This window comes from Fistularia commersonii, chromosome 22 (genome assembly GCF_037954325.1).
Source record: "Fistularia commersonii isolate RoL2024-O1a breed Wild chromosome 22, RoL_Fcom_v1.0, whole genome shotgun sequence".
Classification (NCBI taxonomy): domain Eukaryota; kingdom Metazoa; phylum Chordata; class Actinopteri; order Syngnathiformes; family Fistulariidae; genus Fistularia; species Fistularia commersonii.
In genome coordinates this window covers 14,457,501-14,469,600 of record NC_141305.1, presented here as the reverse complement: position 1 = coordinate 14,469,600, position 12,100 = coordinate 14,457,501, and the positions used below count along the sequence as shown (strand labels likewise).

At 37.7% G+C, this 12,100-nt stretch overlaps 1 protein-coding gene across 1 annotated transcript in view; it reads left to right on the top strand.

The window, feature by feature from the left end:
• The first annotated feature begins 4,581 nt into the window (after nucleotides 1–4,581).
• The window catches only part of LOC147221778 (nuclear receptor subfamily 5 group A member 2-like), a 20,527-nt gene continuing 13,008 nt past the window's right edge, over nucleotides 4,582–12,100 (top strand). Inside the window, exons 1-4 of the mRNA XM_086169445.1 lie at nucleotides 4,582–4,603; nucleotides 6,133–6,251; nucleotides 6,573–6,714; nucleotides 8,770–9,425. Of these exons, the coding sequence (XP_086025571.1) occupies nucleotides 4,582–4,603; nucleotides 6,133–6,251; nucleotides 6,573–6,714; nucleotides 8,770–9,425 (939 nt within the window). The remainder of the gene's footprint in view (nucleotides 4,604–6,132; nucleotides 6,252–6,572; nucleotides 6,715–8,769; nucleotides 9,426–12,100) is intronic.

Sequence of the window (12,100 nt, the reverse complement as noted above, 5' to 3'; positions counted from 1 at the left end):
CAATTAATGTTGAAATATTCAAATCAAAAGTAGCGACCATTTCATATATGTGATGACAGAAAGATTCAAATCCATCACATTTCAGAGCATTGTCACTACATGAACTCCGTATATATATATTTGACGAATTAGGAATACGATTAACCATATTTTTACACTGTCAATTAAAAGAATCACAATATATGCATATTTGAGGAGTGGTAGTAAGAAATGATGTGTCCTGTATTTTTAAATCTTCTCATCCAATCAAATATATATATATTTATTTATTCATTTATTTATCTTTATCAACGAAGCAACCAATTGCAAACCAATTCATTGCATTTCTACTCTGAATTGTGTAATTTTCAGGTGGAAACCCCCTAAAAACCTCCGCAGGTGCCCTGGATCCCTAACCGACCACCTCTACTGACTTCTTTCATCATGAAGGAGTGGTGGCTCTACTCCTAGCTTTTCCCAGATGCCTGTATTCTTCATAATATCTCTGGAGCTACGCCATTCTACCCAGAAGAAAGTACTTTAAGCCACTTGTATCCAATACCTTGTTCTTTCAATTATTACTCGGACTTCATGACCATACGTGAGATTTGGTCCATGGATGGAATTGTATGTTGAGCACATTACTTTCTGGCTCAACTCCCTCTTTCCCACAACATACCGATACCATGTTTGGCTAATTGAGGTTGTTACAACAATGTCCCTGTCTTATTCACTCTACTTTCTACCCTCACTTATTAACTCCAAGGTACTTGAACTTCATTACTTGGCGCAGTGGCTCTTTGCCAATTTGTCGGGTGCAATCCACCAGTTTCCAGTATAGTACCAATGGCCTCTGATTTTGAGGTGCTGACCACTTTCCACCTGGCTGCAGAGCAAGAAGTTGCCAATGGAACGTCAGCCGTAAAAATGCAGGTAGGGAAACCTGATTTTTTTTTTCCATACACACTCTTTCCCATGACTGTAACTTGAAATCCTGTCTGTTCAGATGATGAACAAAATTAGTGACAAGGGGTAGCCCTTGCGGACTCAATACCTATCCACATCTTTGGCACCTCTGCAAGTCATACCCATAGGCCTCCAGTTTTTTGTTTGAATGGAGGCCTTGAACATATACCACTTTTTTACGTCACTGCGTTCCGGTGGGGTGTATAAAGAATACTTTTGGAGGTAGGAGTTGACGGTTTTGTACTGGTTCCTCCATACCCATTTCAGCCTCACTGACTGTTTGGGTTTACCAGGTATTTCCAGCTGGCTAACCCACCATCTTATCCAATTCACCACCAGATGGTGATATGTAGACAGTTCGTCTCTTCACCTGATGGTCCAGCGTATATGTCCGCAGATCCGATGAGACAAATGATTGATTGATTTTTGATTTTGGTCATTGATTTTTGATCTGAGACGTTCTGGGACAATGTGTGTTTATGAAAAAATTATGCTCATGAACATAGTGTTTGTTATGGCCCATCCATGCCTTGCACAGAAATTCAATACCTCGGGGCTCAGCCTCCAGCACTTGCCTTAGCTCCCTCCATAGGCTTTACTCTTGAGAGACACTCTAACCTTTTTAATCCATGAGAGGTACCTTTCTGCGTTTTGTTATCCATCATCATGGTTTTTTCAGTCCAGACCCAACCCAGGTCCAACTTGCCTTGGGAGCCCCTACCTGGCGCTGATGCACTGGAGAATACAACTTGGGGGAGCATAAAAACAAAGAAACATCTCCACCATCTATTTATTATTACTATTATTATTATTATTATTATTATTATTATTATTATTATTATTATTATTATTATTATTATTATTATTATTATTACTATTATTATTATTATTATCATTATTATTATTATTAGTATTAGTAGTAGTAGTAATAGTGGTAGCAGTAGTGCTAGTAGTAGTAGTAGTAATGTACTAAATACTAGTGGATTCATAACTTTGGGTGTGTTGAAAATTGCTTATCAGCATTGATTAAAGCCATAGTAATATTCTGATGACTTGTTGCATTTATTCGAGAACGGTTTAGATATGGCATTTATTTACCTTATCATTCATCTTTTTTTTATCTTTAACCTCACCTTTAACCTCTGTGAAGGCTATACAGATCCTGGACTTTCATTGGTCTTATCAAATGGACTTGTTCAGTTTTAAGATGACTTTTCACAAGTCAGGGAGGATCCTTCACGTATCAAATACTTGCATTTATTTTCACCCCATTTGTCATAGGCTTGATATCACATTTTAGTCAGATTTATTTGTTTAAAATCTTTTGCAAAGTATTTTGTATTTTTTATAAAATTTTATTATATATTTTTAGTATTTTTGTCCCTGTTCGTCATTTGAAATTGCAAAACAGAGACATTTACAGTCAGATTTCCTTTTAGAGCATATCTGTTCTTTCAGACACAACATACCCACTCTGAAACATGCAGGATAGGTGCCAGATTTGAAATTAAAACAGTTTGATGTATGCTTCCTTTTCATTTTTCATTTATATTGCAATGTTGACTTCTCAGTTAAGTTATAACTTTTAGGAGGTTAAAAGATGCTCTGTAAAAGAGAAGTGTGCAAAATTAAATTATACATTAGAAACAACGCAAAGTTTTTCATGAGAAGAAGACCTGGAAGGGGATCTCATTGATGAGCCTTGGAGGTTGGGCCTTGGCCGACAAAGAATGTGGAGCCATCACTCTGTTGGCTCACGGATATTTATGTTTTAGGAGCTTACAAAGGCGGAGACCTTTTTCGTGCAAGCCCTAATCATGGTGTACATATTGAACTTCACCTCTTACAGGGCGGGAGCCAGAGGCAGTGCTGGAGGGGTGACATTCAAAGAAACCAATTAGGCTAAAATCAAATACAATATGAAATACAACAAATCAATACAAACACACCAATGCATAGATGAACAGCGTAGATTATTTATATGTATGTATATATACTTCAATATACAAATGTATATATATATATATATATATATATATAATTTTCATTTTCTAACTCTTATCCTGCGCTCAGGGTCGTGTGTGGTGCTGGAGCCTATCCCAGCTGTCATCGACTGAGATGACATATACAGACAGACAACCATTCACTCGCTCACTCATTCATTGAGGGCAATTTTCCCAATTTTTTCTTTCACATATATATATATATATATATATATATATATGATGAATGAGTGAAGAGGAAAGAAAATATAACTCCGGAATACTTTAAAATATGTTTTTTTCTGTGGATGGTGTAATATGGGGCATTTATTGTCTATTGAAGACGATAGACCCCATAATGATCAACCCGTGATCGGACCGTATTTGTTCGGTCGTCTAAAAAAACAGACTGGAACTTTATGTGTGAAGTTCCACGGCTTTTGTTCACGTTTTCCACGCGGTGTCCCCTCCCACTGCTCCCTGAAGCAGGGGTGACTGTAAAAGTAATCACTGAATATACATTAATAAAGGTATATCGTCATCAAACGACGTTATTTAAACAAATTGCTGTACGTCATCTTTTCATACATATGATCTACGATAATAATTTTGACGGTCATCCCTCTTGATGGAGTAGTAGCATTTTATCAGAGGTTTTTCAAATATTCATGTGATTAAGGACTTTGAACAATTGCTATAATCTTGAGCTGCCACATGACTTAGTTTTTTTGACAGCATGTTATAGTTCTGTTATGTGTCATAATTGATTATTCCAACGCATTATACATGAAGCGCGTATACCTTCATATTTTGTCAAAATTTGTGAAATTTTAATACGTAGTTTATGAAATAGTTTCTTGTTAAGTATGTAAAGTATGTAAATGGAAACTGATATTCCCAATGATCAAAAATAATATAAAAGGGTTATAATGACTTGTGACTGAGGAGTATGTTCTATAAACACAAAAAAAAAAACATCAGCACCTCCATCATGACCGTCATAAACTACACACATATCTAATCATCTCCGTCGGTAATTTGCCGTTAGAAAAATACACAATAAACAGAAGCTAATAATGATAATGATAATATTGATAATAATGATAATAATGATAATAATAATAATAATGATAAGTAATAATAATAACAATAATAATAATAATAATAATAATAATAATAATAATAATTTCAGAATTACAATTCAGTTTGGCTCTTTCGTAAACTCGTTTGTATTGGTAATCAGATGAACTTAGTAAATTGGTGTATTTATTTCTTATTAGTCGTGAACCTTTTTTCTTTCTGTATTCTTCTGGTCGCGGCCGCTACATCAGCAACGCTCCGCTTCGCTGTCCGAGCGTTTTCACGAACGAAGTGGCGAGCATCAGTCACGTGACGGCGCCTCTTCCAATCGCGTCCAACCAGGCGAACTTTGAGATAAGCGAAGCGCAGTAAAGGACGAGCGGACCGGAGGAGTTTCACTTCGAGCTCTTCAATGTCCATCCATCCCCAGCTCCTCCTGTCGAGACCCACTCCTAGCCCGCCATCCCACCGGATTGTAGCGCTTTGCCTCACCGCCCGGCCCATGCTCAGCTGCAGAAACGCCTCTTTTCAGTTGTAATCATCAGACAATCATCGCTTACCGGCTGGGGTTCAGATGTTGGGAGATAAGGCTCACGGTAAGATCCCCGCGGTGTCCCCCGCAAAGATTCATAGCCGAATCCAATCTCGGTCGATTTCAGTGCCGGGCTTCGCGGCCTTAACATGGAACCGGAGATCGGACGCTGGATCGTCCGGTAATCGGTTGCAACCTGTAGTTGCAGCAAAAAGTGGTTTCCGAGATTATTATTGCCAAGCTCATTTTTTTACGTCTCTATCGGTTTATAAAAGGGAGAGGGGGAGTGGACATTCGGTCGTGTTAAATATGATTTATAACATTTCTAAAAAAAATAAATAAAATAAAACATGTCAATGCACATGGGATAAGATTAAATTGCTCACATCATTTTTATTTGAACGTAAATGTCAAATCGATATCGTTAAAATAAATCAGTTTTTAGTTGTTGAAACACAGGATGAAAAGCCCTGGTAGTAGATGCTTTTAAAAAAGACAATTCAAACAAATATTACAACTGTGATTTTGGGCAAAACAACAAAGAGGGAAACGAATAATTCAAGCAACATCACATCATCATTTTCAAAACACTATTACACGTATTTTATGATTTTCGTTTGTCAGTCGAAATGGTCTCGTTTTAAAACTTGAATTTATAATTAAAGCGCATATGTTAATATAAAGCAAATATGTTATAGATTCGTTTAAGTAGCTTCATAAGAAATGTAAAATTGCATAATAATGTTAATCTTCAACATCATCATCACCCTGTTTGCATGTTGTACGACGTTTCGTGACTTTCTGCACAAATATCCCGTGTCGTGCAATTCATTTTCAGGCGGTCATGCATTTTTCACCAGCCGACCGACTGCTGAGCTCGTCTTTGCCACCAAAATGTTTGTGTGTGTATATATATATATATATATATATATATATATATATACACATATATATATATAATTGATCATATTGTATATTAGGTTAATAAGATACACATTAATGTTATGTGAGGAATCTTCCTAAAATCAGAGCGGACCAACGAATTTTTTTTCGAAAAGTGTTGATAGTTTTTGCTCTTTCCTTCTTCCTTTTTTGACGTCCTACAAAAACACCAAACAATAAATCTTCAGTGGTACAAACAAAGCCCGCTAGTTTCATGAACGGTATTCTCAAGCTCGTTTCTATTTCATAAGCCTAAAACGTATAATCATAAGTAGGCCAACGTGTTGTCTTTTATTGTGAAATGATTTCATAGCCTGTTTTTCCTGTCACATAAATGAAACAATTACGAACCACGTAGCCACTCACAATCTAAAAATGTCCATTGCCGATTTGTTTTGATCGACGCAGTTAACGACGCAGTTAATTACAGTTGTTGTTGTAAAAGAAAATAAAAAAAGAGCAATTAAACGGGAAAAGTATCATTTGATAACCTTGATTGAATATTTGCAGTGGACGTTCAGTTTTAGACTCGTCCTTGTTATTTATGTGTGCGTGTGTGTGTGTGTGTGTGTGTGTGTGTGTGTGTGTGTGTGTGTGTGTGTGTGTGTGTGTGTGTGTGTGTGTGTGCGCGCGCGTGTGTGCGTGTGCTAGGCGTGACATTGAAGGTTATGGAATACACGTATGACGAGGACCTGGAAGAGCTGTGTCCTGTGTGTGGAGACAAAGTGTCCGGCTACCACTACGGTCTGCTCACCTGCGAGAGTTGCAAGGTATTAATGAACTCAGAGCAGCAAAACATTTATTACACAGTCATAAATCTGAAACGCTTTTCAATGCTGCCACCCCGACAAGAACAGCAACAAGCAAACAGACTAGCATTGTTTTTCACATTTCATTATATACATATTTTTATTTCTAGACGAAAAAAAGAATATGTAACAGTCACGCTTTTGCACGCCGGACGATACACATTGTGCGCAATAATGCGATTTTATTTCACACAAGCCCAGTAATTATCACAATAATAATCGTAATAGGTTGAATAATGACATTAATTGGAAGTTTTTTTCGTCACGTGTATTTCCATTTAGGGCTTTTTCAAAAGGACGGTGCAGAACAACAAGAGATACACATGCGCCGAAAACCAAGAGTGTAAAATTGACAAGACGCAGAGGAAGAGATGTCCCTTCTGTCGCTTCCAGAAATGTCTCAATGTCGGCATGCGGCTGGAAGGTACGGTGTCAGAATTTTACTCCCCCAGGAATTAAAAAATCTTTTACACTCACATCTATTTATCTAGGTATCCACAGAAAAAAATAAATGACATCGAATGACATCAAATTAAACTGCAAGGTGGTATGATTTGTTCGTTGGAAGAGCAGCGTGTGTATGGTTGAATGTGTTTACTATGCATTGATATTCAGCATTCCAATGATCTGCATAGAGCCTTTCTATCACTACTACAACTATTACCACACATCTATTACAACTACTACTACTACTATTTACAGCAACAACATTGGTAATAATAATCAACAATAACGATAGTTACTATAATAATAATAATAATAATAATAATAATAATAATAATACATTATTGTCATGGCTGCTGTTGCTGTTGTTATGTCATTACTGTACTGATATGAGAAGTGCTCAGCCTGAAAATGTGACCGGAAAAATATCTAAGAAACAAAGTTCTAATTTGTCTTCTCATGCTTTTGTAAATCCGGTGATGTTTCTGCAAGGCCAGCTTGCTTGTATTATCTTTCAGAACAATTTTGCACTATTCTCTCCCCTGTGTGCAGTGTTGATTTGTGGGCTGGTAGCTCTCCTCTGAGCTTCCTTGAGGCATGCAATGGGATTAATTCTCAGACAGGGATGCAGGAAAGCACCTGCTTCCAAAGCAGAAAAAAGGACACATTCTGGAGTTGCTGATAAAACCCCTGGAGACTCCCTGTTTTAAATCAAAAGCTCTATTTAGGCTACGAGCAGGAGTGAATTCGCACAGACTTGGGATTCTTCTCAAGCCTAAAAAGGGAAGCAAAAATGTCTGTAGTTTATTCAGTTTGCAGGAATAATTGGAGATACTTCAGTGCTTGTTACGACTGTACTCTTAACCTATATTCATTGTCTATTGTATTGCTTTGGTTAAAACTGTTTAGTCCCTGCCGGGGTAAATTGCTTCTGATGAGCTTTATTAATTTTTTTGCTGCCATTACTCAATCGATTCTCAATTCGTTAAGAATATAATTTTGCAAATGATGTTGTTAGTTAGAGCAATGCTGCATGGTCTAGGAACAGTGACAATGATGAAAAGACAGGAGGTAGAGCTGGAAGGCTCAGAGATGAAGATGTTGAGGTTCTCTTTGGACGGATAGGATGAGTCCATTAGAGAGACGGCACTTGTTAGGTATTTTGGAGAGAAGGTCAGAGAAGCCAGACTGAGCTGGGTGGGTCATGGGACAGAGGAGGGAGAGTGAATATATTGGTAGATGGATGCTGGAATTGGAGGTCTTGAGGAAGACCAAAGAGAAGATTTATGGACATCGTGAGAGAAGATATGAAGGTAGTTGGTGTGAGAGAGGCGGATCCGGAGAATCAAGTTAGATGGAGAAGGTGATTTGCTGTGGAGACCCCAGAAGGGAAAAGCCCAAAGCAAAAGAAGATGTTGTTAGTTAGAGAATGAAATTTAGATATTGTATAATGTTTAATGTAAATGGTAAATCTGACACTGCACTACGCTACACTAAAAGGAGAAAAAAGGAGAACAATTATTTGAAAATAATCTACAGGTCTTTCAAAATCATTAAAAAAGGGAATAAAATAAGGTGAAAATTAAGAAATTTTGTGAGTCTCTGATAATAATGATAATGATAATCATAAAAATGATATTAATAATGATGATGTTGATGATGATTATAATAATAATATTAATATGAATACGACTACCACTACCACTACTACTACTACTACTACTACGACCACCGATAATAATAATAATAATCATGGAAGGATGTGAAGTTTCCATAGCATTAATGGGATTTCCATTTGATAAAAAATGGCCACAATTGTTAACCTACAATGAAATCCCAGTAGTTTTTATAATATATTCAAATCAGGAAGCCAACTCAGAGTGACTGCTGCTGGAGCTCCAGAGTTCCATCGACCAGAGTTCCGTCGATTGGCCTTTTTTTTCTGTGCATGTACACTAAGGGCACAGCAGGAGAGAAAGTTAGTCTGTTTTTCATCTGTAAATCTGTTTTTCACCTTTTGTGTGTTGGGTGACAGCGGTGCGGGCTGACCGTATGCGTGGGGGGAGGAACAAGTTTGGCCCAATGTACAAGAGGGACCGGGCCTTGAAGCAACAGAAGAAGGCTTTGATACGATCCAGCGGCTTCAAACTGGAGGGCGCTGCTCCTCCGCCGGCCTCCCCTCTACAGACTGACTACAACTTCTCCAGCACGCTGCACAGCTTACCCACCATCTCCAAAAGCTTACTCCCTTCTACCCCGAGCTCCATAACCCCCACAGACTACGAGGGCAACCTCTATGGACCCCCATCCCTGGGTATGGCAATGCAGTCACATGTGCCCCTCAGCGCCCAGTACCAGTACACCGCCTTCCCAAGCAGGGCCATCAAAGCTGAATGCCCTGACTACACTAGCTCGCCTGAGTCTCTGACAGGATATGCCTACCCTGAGATGTACCCCTCAGCCTCTCCGCAGCCCCCCAGTTTGCCGCCGCTGGTGCTGGAGATGCTTCGCTGTGACCCGGATGAGCTGGTGGTGCAGAACAAGATCGTGGCTCACCTACAGCAGGAGCAGAGCAGCCGGGGACGGCAGGACAAGCCCAGTACCTTCAGCCTCATGTGTCGCATGGCAGACCAGACACTGTTCTCCATTGTGGAATGGGCTCGCAGCTGCATCTTCTTCAAGGAGCTCAGGGTGAGTACAAGACCCTTATCCTAACTAAATTGAAAAGTCTACAAATGATCCACGCAATACGCTGAAAATATCATTATATTAAAATATAATGAGTCACCATTATCAGCCTGGAGGAGTTGTTTTGTTTCTGACAGTGAACGCAGTGATTGCAGTGAATGCAGTGAATGCAGCATTGTATTGTATTATAGAATGCAGCAGCGTAATGGAGGCGTCTATATTTAGGTATGGTCCATTTCCAATTCCATGATTTAGGCCATCCAGCACATGGTTGCACAGTGCTCTATTTGGTTTTATGATCAATAACAAAAATCATTTGCAAAATGATCTAATTAACACATTTGGTTGTGGTTAAATGTATATTTTGTGTTTTCATGTGATCCAGATTTGTTAAGTGTTTTCTACCTGACACACTAACCGTGAGGCAGACAATTAATTAATTCATTAGTTGTGTTTGATCATTAGTTCTTGGGGGGAAAAGCCCATGCGTCAATATAAGTATCAGGCCAAAAAAATGATATCTCTCGAGAAGACAGTTTTGGTATTGTCCCACTTCACAGTTGCTCATCAAAAGAAAGCTTTCTGATCATTTGTTTTTTGATTTGATGATTGAAGTGGTCAAGAGGATATACTAGGATGCCATTGTAATAGTGGATCTTTGATTAAATATTAGTCAAATGTAAAAAGGTAAACGAGGCCTCCAGCCCCATTTCCATCATCATCAATAAACAGGCTGCTTATGTTATACATAAGGGTAAGTACCTGACTCCTTTCTCAACATAAACTTGTTGACACATAATGGCTTATAAAGATGACATAATGATCAGAAAAATGATAATTATAACCCATTCATTATAGCTCGGTTATCCTATGCTTGTTGATAGCCGCAGTGTTATACTGTTATTACAAATACTGCGATTACCACTACTCACATCAACAGGTGATATAAAAAAAGTTATATCATCCTTACAATTGATAATCATGATCACAAATATTAGTAATTACATTTTGCTGGAGCCTATCCAGCTGCCAGCCTGGACTGCAGGGCCACATTTGGAGGCAGACAACACTTCACTCTCATTCACACATCTGGGGAAGTTTCCCAAATTTCTCAATTAACCTACTGGATGTTTTTGGACTGTGGGAGAAAACTAGGAGGAAACCCATGTAGATATGGGGGAGAACATGCAAACTCCACTCACAAAGGTCCACGATCGGAATCAAACTCAGGTCCTTGTGCGCTAATGACTGTGCCGCCCGAATAATATGAATAATTTGAATATGAATAATATGAATAATATGAATAATATGAATAACACTAATACTGATAACAGCATCAATTATTGGGTTGGAAATAATTTCATTTGATAAGGTTCATCATGAGTTAAAAAAGTTATAGTAACAAATCAACAATTTTTTTTTCTTTTTTTTTCCGAGTTTTTATTTGCATTAAAAGAATTTAAGCGAGAGACCAATGTCTCATATTTTACTTTACAAAGGCGTTAATAGCGAATTTCAAACGGGAGAACTAGAATCAGTAGATCATTCACAACAGGGGCTGTCTCCTTTATCTGTCCCTGTATAAATTTAAATCCTGAGATCTGAGATATGCTGCTTTAGAATTTCTTTCTCTCTCTCTTCCTCCCTCACTCTTTCTTTCTTTCTCTCAAAACCCTTTTTTCTATCTTCATGTTGTCCTCTTCTTCTCTAGTGATGTGTTGCGTTTAGCCCAGAACAAATTGGGTTTGGTTGATCCATATCATATAGGGATCATACGTATCCTCCGCTTTATAAATGTAAAAACATTCGAAGGAAATTAAAAATAGCCTGAGACAAAGGATGAAAAAAAATTATACTTACATTGTCCCTTCTGTTCTTGTTCACGTAACAAAAATGATTCCACAGGATTAGAGGAATGAATTCGGCTGTTTAAATTAAAATTATATAGGACATATAGCGGGATATTTGAAAAGTTGTAACTTAAAATATTTTGATGACAACTGAAAAATTTTCAATCAAACCTTTGAATGAATAAGTGTACATACTGTACTTGATTTCAAAATGCAACACTTCAGTCATCTGATTTAAGCCATTAAAACATTTAAATACCAAGTTCAAACCAATATTTTTCTTTACATATTTAGTTTTATTGTTGTGGATTTCAAATCTTTTCTATCTGTATCATTGTAAAAATCGTGTAGTATAATCTAACATAGGAAATCATTTTTGAAGAATTTTTCATCGAAAATAATTGATATCGATTATTGTTTTAAACTGTGATTTGATGACTGTGATTGCCTCTGTTGAGTTACTTTTTTTACTGAGACAGCACGATCCTCAATATACCTATCTTGTGAAGCTGTTCTTTGTCAATGTTGAAAGTACCTCTTACACACCTCTGTAACGTAAGCATGAACTCTTTATGCCACAGTAGTTCCCAATGTTACCGACACCCATCCAAATTAAAGTAGTAAGTGAGTAAAACCACATTCCTTTTTGCAGAGTTGATATAACTCAAGAATTGGACAAGATTTCTGGTGACTACATTCATCTCTGAAAAGTTGGCAAACTCATGGGAGGATCAGAATTGTACAAACAGAATACACACTAAGTACAACGCCACTACCCACTAACACTTCATTGACTCAACACCAAATTGATTATTCGTTTTCAAGACT